This window comes from Mustela nivalis, assembly GCF_964662115.1.
Source record: "Mustela nivalis genome assembly, chromosome: 1".
Classification (NCBI taxonomy): Eukaryota; Metazoa; Chordata; class Mammalia; order Carnivora; family Mustelidae; genus Mustela; species Mustela nivalis.
In genome coordinates this window covers 116,411,123-116,425,908 of record NC_139020.1, presented here as the reverse complement: position 1 = coordinate 116,425,908, position 14,786 = coordinate 116,411,123, and the positions used below count along the sequence as shown (strand labels likewise).

The 14,786-nt window shown below is 34.8% G+C and overlaps 1 protein-coding gene across 12 annotated transcripts in view; it reads right to left on the bottom strand.

The window, feature by feature from the left end:
* Window positions 1-3,682: 3,682 nt before the first annotated feature.
* Window positions 3,683-14,786, bottom strand: part of ZNF148 (zinc finger protein 148) — a 118,267-nt gene continuing 107,163 nt past the window's right edge. For all 12 annotated transcript variants that reach the window (XM_082699661.1, XM_082699662.1, XM_082699670.1 and 9 more), the window contains 2 exons: window positions 10,587-10,705; window positions 3,683-10,233 (listed from right to left, as the gene is read on the bottom strand). In XM_082699661.1, coding sequence (XP_082555787.1) covers window positions 8,635-10,233; window positions 10,587-10,705 — 1,718 coding nt within the window. In that variant the 3' untranslated portion in view covers window positions 3,683-8,634. The remainder of the gene's footprint in view (window positions 10,234-10,586; window positions 10,706-14,786) is intronic.

Here is a 14,786-nt window from a genome sequence, read left to right as displayed (position 1 = left end):
TTCACAACTTTACACAAAGGGAGAGGCACATCTTAAGTCTTTTGATTCTAAGTCTCTTGTTGCTCATTTTGCTGCTTCTTAACCTGCGGGTGTGGAGTTTCCCTATCCTACAGCCCTGTCTCACCTGTCTCACCATTATCCTCAACAAGATCACACTACATTCATTAAAACATGTCCTTTGCAGCACTGGTTACACTGCCTTTGAGTACCATTATCTGCCCTCACATGGTGACAGCCACCTCAGCAAACTGCATGGGACAACTGCTTTCAGCAAAAGTCTCTTGTGAGTGAACCTAAGAGTGGTTCTGAATGTTTATTCAGTTGGATCCTCTTTCTGCCGTTAAATATCGTGCTCTAGCAATCAGTACTAACCCTCATGTTGCCAATGACAAAAGTTGCAGGACTGTGCTGGAGTTTTGATAAAGAACCACAGGAAAATTGTCATACTGAGATTTTAAGGGTAAATTTTACTGTGGACCAAACACCTTGAAGGAGATAGTCAAGGAAAAAGAGTATCAGATAATGAGGGGTTAATGGAAGTTGACATAAAGGGTATCATAATCAGAGCTGGGAGCACTGACTAGTAGTATACGACTTGAATGGATTTCAATTAGTATTAATGCCAGTCCATGACGATTGTGCCCAAATGACTAATTAGAACTGGTTTAGTTGGCCCTCCTATTTCCGGGGAAGGCGTCCTCTAGCATCCATTTCCAACTCCCTACTTTGATGCAGGTACCCCTCAGGTCTATAACTCCCTAGAGAGGCCTAATTTCCCACTCCAGTAATAAGTCAGTTCCTTCTGAAGAAACGCTACTGTCTCATTTTCACAGTCCAGGTTTGAATTTTATCCTGAGTTTGGCAAATACCCCCTGAGTTAGGGGGTATTTCTAACAGTGCTCTTTATTTCCACTGTATTGGCCTGTATATATTTCCTATCTTCTATAATTTATTAAAATTGTATGTTCTAGAGATCTATCCTAAAGTAATCTACCTACGCATTCGATGAGGAATGAGGTGTAAGTTACTTAGCACAACACCCAACAAACACATCTTAATGCTCAGTATCTGTTTTCATAATCTAAAGTACAACACTATACCCTGCAACTGAGACCACTATAAATTCCCTTCGGATGCTCAAATGAAGACATCAGTATCCTCAACCATCTCTTATTTGCATCCAGGACAAGTCTTGTTACTTAGCAGGTGATCGATGCTCAATGAATACTGGATCCCAGCAAGTAAGAATTCAAATCATTAGAAACATAATTACTATCACAGGTAATACATTTCTTTGGCTCCCTTCACCACCTTTACATAAGCATCAGTTTCAGAATCTCATTAAGAATGGGAGAAGCTAGGGTACATTAAGTTATGATTTTAAAAGTTCATCTGAATAAATGGTTAACAATGCAAAAACTCAAAATGTTCCCTAGTCTACCATTTAAGTCCTTTTATAAACTTTTTTTCCAAGTAGTTTTTTCTACCTTGAGTTTTCAAAGTAGAAAATCACTTTGAAAATGGTCATTCTCAGTTACTGTATCACATTTCACATCCTAGCTCTTACACATATGCATACACATCTGCATGGGTGTGTGCATAAAATGTCCTTTTAAGGACATTAGAAAAAGACAAAAGAACTAAAATTATGAGACCCCAAATTTTACCTTTAGTTCACTCAAACTTTTCTGCTCCATTGGTTTTTATCCAGCAAATGGATATAATTTATCCTAATACCTTATCAGGATCACGGGGTGGGGGGTGAGGGTGAGGGACAGGCCAGCCAACAGTCTGAAAAAAAAAAATGAAATTTCTATCCATACATATAGTCACAAAAATCTTCATACTCCTTTTGTGCATAATAAATTGTCAAAACTCAGTGACAATGCATTAATTCAAGTGACTTCAATTTCGTTTTTTCTTGTAACCTTGAGAAGGTAGCAGAAGCATCATGTAGACGTATCTCCCAAGCCCCTCTCCCTCTACCATTTCTAATCACTTAAGAAGAACAGAGATCTAAGAAATGGATTAGTAGACTATCAGTGGTGTTATGTACCATTACTTAAAGCACCATGCTAATAAAGCCAGCGTCCTAGGACTAATCTCTGCAAAGGCCAATTTGCTTACATTTGTCCCAAGGACCTGGACTGTACTCCTCTACTAATTGCAGACAGCTTTCTTACAGTGTGTCCCACCGGTCACAAGACAGGGACTAGCAAGGTGGTAAATGGCTAAAAACAGAACTATCTTCACTAATGGGGGGGAAATAACCCAAAAATAACCCAAGCCCCACATATAATGGGTTAAAAGAATCTTACCCATAAAGAAAAAAAAAAAACATAAAATTTTTATCCCCATGTTAAATGTATTTCAAGTCTCAAATATTGGTTGACAATAACATTTGACTCCTGAATTTCAGAAGTACCTAATACATTCTACATGAAACTACATACAGTCAAGACCCTGCTGTTACCCAATCTGTGCAAAAATTGTTAATTCCATACATCCTTTTATATTTTAAATAAATATCTATGTACCAGTTTTTAAATATTTGCCATTAGTTATTTGGATCAAAATATTGTGAAGAATTCAGCTAGGAAATTATTCAAAAACTGTATTCTGTATTTTTTTTTATTTTTCAAACAGCAAGTATCCACATTTAAAATGCAGAATCTGCAAATATAAATTAGTCTAATAATCCAATTAAAAATAAAACAAAACAGCTTCCTTTAGTATCACAATACATAAAATGGTATTCTAAACCCGAAGTGGCAAGGTTAACTACATGACGACAATGCCAGAAGCTGTAAAACTCATTAAACCACTTAATGAATAGGTCAGTTTAAAGAACAGATCTATGTTCCATGACTATGCATGAAACGAGCTTCCACTGTATTATAAAGGCTCAGCAATTCATTCATGTCATAATATGGGGTCAAGCAAGATTTTATTTTTACAATGACAATTAAAAAATGCACTTAAACAAACAGAAGTCCTCCCGATTGTTTAAAAACAATTCTATTTGGAGGGTAAAATATATTTTAAAACACACTGACTTACCAGATTTCAACTGTCAGGCTGCTGACTACTGATGTGAAAGTTTGTATTTAAAAATATCACAAACATCTTTAACAGTGAAAATTTCAATGTGATAAGTTCCATTGCAAAGCAATTTTCACCTGAGTAGATTTTGAAATTTAGTGCTCATATATTTGGGGGGAGGTGGGGAAGGAAAGACCCACTTGTATAAGATACTGAGTTTAGAGTTGATTCTTTCACACAGATAACCCAGGGGGTTGAAGAAACATCTGTTGTGACCTTCCCAGGACACATGATGCCTTTCTCCTGGAAATTTGTTCTGACATTAAGAATTCTCAGTATCCACAATATTTCCATTTAGTTACCCATTCAAGCATAGCAACCCAATTCATTCAGTTTTATACAACAGTGTCTACATTATATACATGTTTAATTATCAATAGGAAATAGAAAATAAAAATTTACAGTGACTGAGAAAGGTCAGAAAATGGGATAGGAAAAGTAATACTGTATAATCAGAATATCCTATTATCCTACCAGTTTTAATGACAGGGTTTTTCCTTTATTAGTTGAAATACAAAGAAGGCATAGGGGATCCCAGGAAAATAACACTATATATCAGAAAATTCAACGTGCTCCACCATCAGGATTTCCATCACACATTTAATTTCTTCTGTACAATTTTTATAAACGTGTTTTTCTTTTCAAAATCATCAGATATCCAGATTAAATTCAGCACTACACAGTATGCCCTTGAAGTAAAATGAGGTTACCTGCTTTATTTGGATACCAAGTTCCCTTCCAGACAGCATTAAAATAAAGACAAGACTACACAGATAAAATCCAGTATAATTCAAATCCAACAATGAAAAATTTCCCCCATATTGTTGCAAAATTCGTTCTACTGAAATGCTTTGCTACAATAATAAAAAGCATACATTACATATAAAAGATACCAGTGTACTAAAAAGTGACAGAAGTGGACTAGCAAATCCTTCAAAGCACATTATTATATAAATGACTAGCATTTAAAAACATTTCTCCTATAAAATGTAGGTCATATACATTTATAAATTGGCGGTTTTATTTCTAAAGCAGTGATGTGTGTGTTCAAATAGTTAGCTGTTCTGTACAGTATAATATCTACTCGATTCAAACTACAATAGGTTTGTCTTTCTTTGTATTGAAGTTGAATAAATTCATCTGATCAGCTGAGAAATCAAGCTTGAAAAATAAGTATCTAAAAATCAAAGTAGAAAGTTTAGAATTATTGAAATGTATCTATGAAATATGAAGAAAACTATTTCACAATGGAGCTGAAGTCACCTCAAAACTTATGGGCTTGAATCTAAAACAGAAACAAATATTAAAATCCAAAGCAAACCACAAAGTTAGGTAGCAGTACAGAAGCAGGAAAAAAACAAAACAAAACAAAACAACACACCCCCTTCCTTCAGTGTGATGGGCACTAAGTTTTGCGGTCTTCCTCCATCTTGCAGAAGAGTGGTAAGGCCATTCAATGCTTAGTGAAAGTGAGTACAGATGAAGTCAGATTTAGCCTGTCTCCCCTGCAACTTCAATTATGCTGTGTAAACAGTGTTATGTTCCAACAGGAGGAACAATGGAATTTGCTTATAAAAACTGATTAAAGAGAATCATTATTAAATGAAATAAGGATAATTACTCTGAAATGTTTTTAGAACTTTCCTGATGCTACTTGTAAAGTTAGCACTGCTATGTATTATTGCTTACATACAGTACAACATCATATGCCTTCTAACATAAAGCAGTACTGTGATTTGTTTGTACATATTTACAGATTCTTAAAAACAAGCTGTAAAAACATTACATACTTTCAGACAATACAAATTAGCACATTGGTACTCACTTCAAAACAAATGGAATGCATAACATTAATAAACATCATAAAGGAAGACTCACATAAAAGTCCTTGATTGTCAAGACACGTTTATATATAAACTCTAACTGTGCAGAATTAAAGATTCAATCATAGGTACATCCTTATTTGATGAACCGTATTTACAGCATGGTATTGCATAAAAAAATAAAATAATGTTTACAGGGTTTTACTTTTTTATCCATTGGATTAAAGAAAGCAACAAACACAATAAGAAATGTTTGTCTGCTTTAGTTTTGTTTCCTACCAAAGTTTAAGTGAAAAAAAGGAAACATACGGTTTTATTTGCAGAATATAGCAAAAACAACTGGAAAATTATTTTCCCTGAAATAAAGCAATTTGAAACGGAAAAAGTTTAAATTAAATTGCAGTGTCAAAAAGTTTCTCATTGATTATAATAGTGCTTCTTCAAGTAATTATACTGTGAAAAAAACAAGTTCTACTTTAAGATGTTCTATGTCTAAGAAATGTAGTACTACAGTAATGCCTACTTTTAAAGTTTCCCGGCTTTTTTTTTTTTTTTTAAACAGCCCTTTAAAAACTAAAATTGGTAAAATGAAAGAAGTGGCGAAAGATCTAACCTAGCTGGCACTTTGCAAGTTTCTCTCTCCTGTGGAAATGAAAGCCTACCCTGAGCACAAGACCTCTTTTGCCTCTCAGGAAGGGAAAATTACCCAACCACTGACAGTCCTCAGCCAGAGCTAAAAGGATGGGTTTCTCTAGTACCAAGTAGAAAATCTCCAAGTAGATCCAAAAGATTTAAGAGCCACTCAAATATTCTGAACCAAATGAAATATGTGTACAATAAGATGTTAAAAAAAAAAAAGAAAGCTTTTAGAAGATGTTTAACAGATACTCTCTCATCTAACACAAATCTGTTTCCAATCTTCAAACATGAGAATAGGTCCTAAGTGAAAAAGCATATCTCACTCACACGACCAAAAGCTCAATGGTATAAGAGCATATTTTAACAGAATAATTTGCTCACTGAGAGAAATGAGAAACACAAATTGCAAAAGGGTATCTCATATCCTCAATATTCTGAACTATGGCAGCACAAAAGGCTACTTACTTTTACTATTAATGCCCAGATAGAAATGAAGTAACTTTCTACACCCAAGTGGGGAAACCCAGACTGCTGAGATGTTTATCATATGATGATAATACAAGGTAACTCTGGTAGGCGTTTAGAATTTCACAGTTAAGAGAGGGATGACTACTATACTTAAATGGTGAATCAGTAAGTTATGCCAAAGTATCGCTTTTCTCAAAAATGCTTATAATGTGGTAGGAAAGTCTGCCATTATGTAGATTTAAAGAAATGTGTTGAAGACAGGAATGCAACACCTGCACTTCTGCTTGCATAACTACCATTTGCAAAGGCCTTCCTTCCTTCCTTAGCTTACCCTAACTGCTCAGCAGTAGAGTCACATTCTAAAAACTGTGCTGGTGATGTTAAAACAAACAAAAAACTGGATATTGTACCAAGAACCACATCAAAGTTGTTAACAGAACAAAATTTTTGACCAGACTCAAAATAAAAAATCAACCCAGGAAATAAAGGCCTATTATCAAATAGTAGTATGAGAAAAATTCAAATGCCTAAATAGGATGAGCACAGTTTCATCTTTAACATCTCACCTGAACAAAGCCTTCTTGCAATTGTGTGATGTGTAACACAACACACATCATTCTTAAAAGTCAATAATGGCAGAACTTAAATATCTACTTCAAAGAAGTCTAAAATTCTTGAAAAATTTGGCAGCAAAGAAAGCTGTCAAATAGGAAAATTAGTATTTCAAGCAAAGCTTAATAACCAAAGTACAGACGAAACCACATTAAACATAATTTATACTCATTATCATAAAACACCAAAATATTCAAAATAATGTAAAAGATGTTAAGGGTGGATATTTTCCTTGTTCCCTTTCTTTATGAGAACACTCTTGGGATAATATTAAATAAAAGAAAAAATAATTTAAGTGTACAACATTCTATACTGAAATAAAGACTGCAGATCTACAGGGCCAATATAAATGTTAAAGTGGAAATTAGCAACAATAAATTTTCACCTTCCAAGGATATTAATTTTCGATTATCACTGGTGCTACACATCAGTATGTGCATTGTGACAAAGTTGTTGGAAATAAAATAAACAAAAAGCTGGAACAAATTAAAGAGGATAATAATATAATAGAACTGTTATTTTCCAAAAATTGTAACTGTCCAATGTGTAACTCAAACCGTCATTCTTTAGAAAAGCATATATACGTGTTTATATAAAAGCACTATTTATTGTACCATGCTGTATTATTTTAAGACAAAGTATAAAAAAAAAAAAAACATTCGTGGTATAAGGATAAAGTCTGTAGTTTATTTAGATTTTGAAATGCAACAAAAAGTTTCCGATCACTCATCTAGCTGAAAAAGAAACTGTAGTTACTAGAATTAGTAAACACTTTTGGTTTGTAAAATTGTAATGAGCAGTGTTCATTAAAAAGTAATTCAAGATAAAATAAGCAATTAAAATGCCCATTTCTTTAGTTTCTCTGGATACTGTTTAATTATCCAATCTATCAAGATTCTAGAAAGAGAAGGATTAAACCAGGTTTTACAGTTCCAAAGATATCCAATTTCCTTTTATTGCCAAAAATTAAAATAGTCAATTATGAGATGATTATGACACAACCATATCAAACCTAAAAATCTAATTTTTTTTTACTTTGAGAAATCAAAAATACCAAATAGATTCTAAGTGCTCTATGTTAACTGAAGTGTATATGTAAAGTAAAATACAATTAAGCTTTAAAACGTGGAATATACATTTTGTGTAAGCATTATGTTCTTGGGAATGTAATCTACAGAATATCTTTTTACTAAAACTTCAAAACCTTGATACCTGCACATGAAAAATCATAAAAAATATCTAAGTACAACTGTACAAAGAAACTGACACCAATATGCATACTTCCATAGAGAAGTGAATGCTTCAACAGTTATGTATTTTGGTAAAAGTTCTGAAAGTATGCATATTTTAAAAGTAATTAGGCTTTTAAATAGTGGAATCTTAGACTATCAGATTTTTATTACCTTTTTTCTCAAAAAAAAAAAAAGTCAATATAATGCAAAATGAAAATCAAGGGTATATGGCATATCATTCTTTTTAAAAGGTGTTTTCTTGGTTTCTTTTTTCCCCCTACAGGACACGCTAATTTATTTAAGCCATAATCTCTTGACATTTAAACTTTTAAGTTTACTCTGTCTGTAAAGTATACTCAGATTCCCTGCTGAAGTGCAATGACTATGCTGAAAAACTTAGAAACAGTATGAGTAAATTTCACACAATTACTAATCTCCTAAGAATGTACAATGTTATCAGTTAGGAAACAATTGTGCGAAAGTCTTTTTTTTCCTTTTAAACTTGGTGTAGGTGGAATAGCAAGTTTCTGTTCTAAAACAAGTAATGCATTGCTTCTATAAAGGTGACAACATGTAAGGCAGTTCAAAGAATGCTGACTAACCAAACAAAATGCAGTTATTGGATTATCTTGCTATTCATATCAGCTTAACTTGTTTTAACGCATTGCTCTTAAATCTGTACAGCACTCCATTTTACACAGAGTAACCCCACTCTTGATTAATCTGTTCTAAAGTGCCAGTATTATTTACACTTTTTTTTAGCCAAAAGTCTGGCCAGTTGTGGCATCAGGTGAAGATGTCATCCCAGCTCTATTATCATTTACATTCACCAAGGGAAATTCTGGAAATTCAGCACTTGTCCCTGGTCCCCGAAGGTTCACCTGTCCATTGGCAGTGCTAAATTGAGTAGCTATTCCAGCTCTAGATCCATGATATGGAGCACGGAAGGGCTGTTCAAAGGAGCTCATTTGGTAAGCTTGGTGGACAGGCTGAGCCTCAGCTTTTTTCTGAGAAGTCACTTGATCCAAAAAGTCCTGTGTTGATGTGGCAGAAGCATGGTTTGTCTCATCACCTGAAAAGGGAAACGAGTGCTGTGAATCACCAACTATTAGTCCAAAGTGGGACTTATCTGGAGTTGTTCTTAGTGGAGAATTCATTCCTGATCGAAAGCTGTTGATGGGCATGGCTGCATAGACTTGCTTGTCTATGGAAGAGAATGCTGGCTGATTTGGAAGGGTCTGGTTATCAGTCACAAAGTTAAGGCTCGGGCTATTCAAATAGGCATCATTTTGGCTAGTTCTGTCCAAAGCCTGCTGCAAAAACTTTGAGTATTCCTGCAACATGTTGGCTTTATCTGATGAGGATGCTTGGGAGCTTGATCCAACATTCTCTGCCTGGGTGACCTCAGGGACTTCTGAAGAATTTATTGATATGCTAGAAGTCACCTCAGTGTCCGCAACACTGAAGGATATCTCATGCTGTCCATTAGCTTTATGGGAGTAATGATCCAAGAGAGTCTGCAGTACCTCATCTGGAATAACATTTTTGTCATGGTTACTCTTAATCTCCACATTCAATGCCTGTGAATCTAGTATGGACGCCGTAGTACTTTCGTCAATGACACTTGCCACAGCCGCTTGTGTTACAGAAGGCTGAGAAGCTATAGTACCCACATTCAACGCATATTCCCTACTATTGTTACTTGCTGCTTGAAGATACCGCTTCTTCTTCAAAAACTGCATGGCATCATCATAATTAGTGCTACTGTGCACAGGTTTACTGGGCCCCTCTTGCAAATTATCAACCTGATCAATGTCAGCGTTGCCTTCTGAGTCCAGCAAAGCTTGTTTATCCACGAGTTCAAAAGCATACTTTGAAACTTTGCTCTCTTCGTATGTGGATAAAGGCGAAATTGTTTGATTTTGCTCCAGTGGCTGTTTCAGACTTCTCTTACTATTAATTTTTTTGAGAACCAACTTAGGTGGATGTATTTCTCCTGATGCATCTTCTAAATGCGATCCCCCAACTGAAGAATGTGGCATTTCAACAGCATACTCTGCTACCATATACTCATCTTTTACTTTAGTACTTGAAGAATAAAGAGGCAAGTAATCATTTTTGTCTTTCTTCAGGTCAGACTTGTCCAAAGCACTCTCTTTGTCCATCCCAGATGATTTTTTCTCAGTTTTCTGCCTTTTCTTTTTTGGCAGTGAGTTATCTTTTGGTGATGTAGAAAAGCCAGAATCTTCCTCAGAAGTCAGAAGGCCACCTTTGATGGCACATCTGTTTAGTTTTTTGTCATGATTTTCATGGCACATACGTTTATGTTTCAATACACGATCTGTTCTGGAAAAATACTGTCAAATTCAGATTTTGGCAGTCAGTTTTTTGTTTTAGTTTGTGTTTTTCGTGAAGCAAGAAAAGAAAAGAAAAAAAGCAATTAATATGAAGGTAGATATAAGTATAATAAAATAAGAAATTCCAAACTAATTTGTTCAGCCAGTTGTCTAGTGTAAATCTGATCAGCAGCAGTGGGGAAGTTCTTCACACGGTTCTAGTAGTAACGTTTTCTAATTTAGTTTAAAAGAATTATTTTATGATCTTAACTAGGATTGAAGAATTTCAGTGTCTATCATACCTCAACAAAGTGATTAAAAAAAACAACAACAACACCCAAAAATGAAAACAAATATTTCAAACCACCCCTTACCTGTAAACAGTATTCACACTGGTAAGGTTTTTCTCCACTATGAGTTCTCTTATGCCTTTCCATGTGATATTTTTGTATGAATCTCATACCACATTCATCACAGCGAAATGGTTTTTCACCTAGTACATAATATAAAGTTTAAAACAAAACAAATATTGTAAAATAATGAATTACTTTACCACAAAAATCTCTAAATAAATGGCTCTTAAAAACTGCCATACTTTGCTCTTTTTAAATGACAAAAACTTGCTCCTGTATTAAATGTATCATCCAATGTAATCTGTAAAAAAATATTTTGCTTTACAAAAACCAAAGACTGGCATGTGCCGTTGGAAAGAAAAGACTGAAGGCAGGTATATTCAGTTTCCCTACCTTTCTATGTGTGTATATAACATACTCTTTCCATGAAGACCAGCAGTACCAGGAACTTAGAGCAATGTTAACACTGTTTCAGTAGAGTAGCTGATGCTTTACATCTTTTTTATTCAATTATACAAAATAATGTTTTAGAAAATTCTTTGAAAAAAGAAAATGTTACCCGTAGATAGTTCAACTCAACTCTTGGGTACATCTTTTCAATTCTTCATTTCTTTTCAACAATTATTATGGTTAAATGAAATCTGAATCCTAGGAAATATTCTTAAAAATCTAATTTATTAAAACATTAAAGAACTTAAATTAGAGACTAAGTTTCAAAAGGTGTGTTTATACTGATCCTTTTTTCTCAACCCAAACCAGCATTTCTCATGTCCTTTTGGGGAATGAATCAAACTGAGTACTGCTAATCAGACACACAATTCCTGCCTCCACCCCCTCCACTTTATTTTTTTAAAGTTTCATAAGGACTGATTAGCTGTAAGGAACCATTTCTATGAAGATCTAGAATAGTTTTTACTGATAAAACCACAATCAACAGAAGGATGTGACAGTAAGTTATACTGAATAATAATACTTTTTTGGGAAGCCACTGTTTCAGACATTCAACCAAATCTTACTGAATACTTGCCCTCTCTACCCATAACCCTGCTGTAGGAGATTAAAAGTATAAGATCCATTACTTGGCCTCAAATAGCTTAAAATGTTATTGGGAAAACAAGATAATACATTATAGAGAGACAACTAATAAACTATGTCAAGCTCTAGTTTACCTTTACAACATTATTTCTCACTACCTCTCCTCTTAGAAAACTTTTCCTCTAGCCACCAAAATCCCTATCATCTTGAGCTTTTCTACCTCTGCTGCAGATTCACACTGCTCCTTCAGTCAAGAATGCCCACCTAGGGGTGCCTGGGTGGCTTAGTTGAGAATCCAACTCTTGATTTCGGCTCAGGTCATGATCTCAGGGTCGTGGACTGAGCCCCATGAAGGACTCTGCACTCAATGCAGTCTGCTTGAGAGTCTTTCTCTCCTCTCCCTCTCCCACCCCTCCCTGCTCTGACTCTCTAAAATAAATAAAATATTTCTTTTTAAAAAGAATGCTCACCTCTGTGTGTTCAAGGTGCCACACTTCCTTCAAGTCCCAACCCATATCCTCTGGGATTCTCTGCCCCACTCTTCCAGGGGAAAAGTATCTTTATCTTTTCTAAATTTCCACAGAACTTCATCTGAGCCTCTCCTATAGCTCTCATTACTATTACTGTCATCTCAGTAATTATTTTGTACATCTCTACTCTACTGGATCACATTTCTTTTGGTCTGAATCTGAGTCTAAATTATCTTCACATAACTCAAAATACTTTGTGCAATTTTCAAATGTCAAATGAATAACATAAATGGTTATTACAGTGGATTATTACTGGGGAAAATGTTACTGAGCTGGTATGATTTGGAAAAGCTTCTTGCAAGTATTTAGAATTTAAAGTTAATAGCACCTTTTTTATTTTTTTTTTTTTTAAGATTTTATTTATTTATTTATTTATTTGATGGAACACAAGCTAGGGGACTGAGAAAGGGAGAAGCAGGCTTCCCACTGAGCAGGGAGCCTGACATGGGGCCTGATCCCAGGACCCTGGGATCATGACCTGAGCCACCCAAGTGCCCTAGTAAAAAGCACTTTTATTATTTTTTTTTAATTTTTTAAAAAGATTTGATTTACTTACTTGAGAGAGAGAGAGAGCATGAGATGGGAGAGGGTCGGGGGAGAAGAAGACTCCCTGCTGAGCAGGGAACCCGATGTGGGACTCGATTCCAGGACTCCAGGATCATGACCTGAGCTGAAGGCAGTCGCTTAATCAACTGAGCCACCCAGGCACCCTGAATAGCACTTTTAAAGAGGATGTGTATATGATTAAAGCCAAAGAAAGAAAATGTAGTAGAAAGTAACAGAGAAACTAAGAATTTAGTTACTGTGAAATGTCCAGGAAAATGGTGCCTAAGAAAAGAATTTAATTTGGTGACGATTACTTGAAACTTTTAAGAATTCAATTTCCATTTACAGAAAAAAAAAAAAAAAAAAAAAAGGAAAGAAAAAAGAATGTGATTTCTGTAATTGCTATGGAGTTACCGAATTTTAGGGCTGAAAGAACCACAGAGACCCCAAAGGCTGATGGTGTTGTGGCAAATGATTCTAAGCATGCCACCTAGACTTTAGGACAGAGTAGTTCCACTTCTGTACACTGGGGTTTTAAGTAAGGACTCCAAGAGTTCAGAGGCTGAAAGAACTTTACACAACTAATCAAAGCCACTTATTTCACAAAAAAGGAAATACTGAATTTCAGAAAAGTCAAGGCACTTGGCCAAAGGGTTAGTCAAGTGAATAACTAATGAAGTAATGGAAGCTGGGAAAGAAGACTACTTTTTTTTCTGTTTAGAACGCAATTTTTTCCTTTTCTTTTTTAAGAAGATCACTTATTAAGAAAGTTGGGAAGTGAAAGAAATGAAGGAGATGAGAAGCAGTAAATTAGGAGGCAGGCAATCCATTCAAGAGATATGTACTGGTAAGGATGGGGAAACTGATTTATCTGAAGCCAGAAAGGAAGGAGCCAAAGAAGAAGAGAAACGAAATACTAGAATAAACTGAAATACTATGGTTAATAATCAAACGACTAAATCTCAGAGGATCTAAGATGAAAAGGGAGGGTACAGGTCATGTTTTAGAAAAAAATAAACAACACTTCCATATTTTGAAATAAAGAATGTAGATGATAGAGCTTATCAAGGTCAGAAGTTAAAGTCATTTCTCAAAAATGAGAAAGGACAGAGGAGAAAGTTAGTGAACTGATCAGAATTCAATTAATTCTGCATAGTAGTCATGGACTAGCAGACTTACTTTGTTTAAGATGGTTCATATTCTCCAATTAGATCTACAAATTTCTTTAAATCTCAGAAATTGAGAACCTAATCCTAAAATTCATTTGGAAATGCAAGAGATAGAGAATAGCCAAAACAATCTTGAAAAACAAAAACCAAGTAAGACTCACACTTCCTAATTTCAAAACCTAGTACAAAGCTACAGTAATAAGTAAGATAGGGTGGTAATGGCGTAAGGATAGACATATATACCAAAGAACAGAAATGAGAGTCCAGAAATAAACCTTTACAAATCAACTGATTTTCAACAAAGGTGCCAATACCCTTCAATGGAGGAAAAATACTCTTTTCAACAATGATGCTGGGGCAAATTATCCACATGAAAAAGAACAGAGTTGGACCCCTACTTTAATCATATATAAAACTTAACCCCAAACAGATTAAAGGCCTAAATGTTAGAAAACTGTAAAACATTTAGAAGAAAACATAGAAATATCTTGACCCTGGATTAGGCAATGATTTCTTAAACATGACAGCAAAAGTCCAATCAACCAAACAAAAAATACAATGTAGTTCATAAAAATTAAAAACGTTTGCTCCTCAAAAAATACTACCAATAAAGTAAAAAGGAAGAAAGGTAGCTGCTGCAGGAAATAGTTTGGCAGCCCCTCAAAATGTTAAAGGATTACTGTATGTCCCAACAATTCTACTCCTATATACATCGCCAAAAGAAAACAGGGACTCACTCAAACAGATACTTGTACCTCAATGCTCATGGAAGCGGTATTCACAACAGCCAAAAGATGGAAACAACTCAGTGTCCATCAGCAGATGAATACATAGGAAAATGTGATATATACCACAATGATATATTATTCAGTCATAAAAAGAAATGGAATTCTGATATATGCCACGACATGGATGAACCTTGAAGAAATTATGCTAAATGA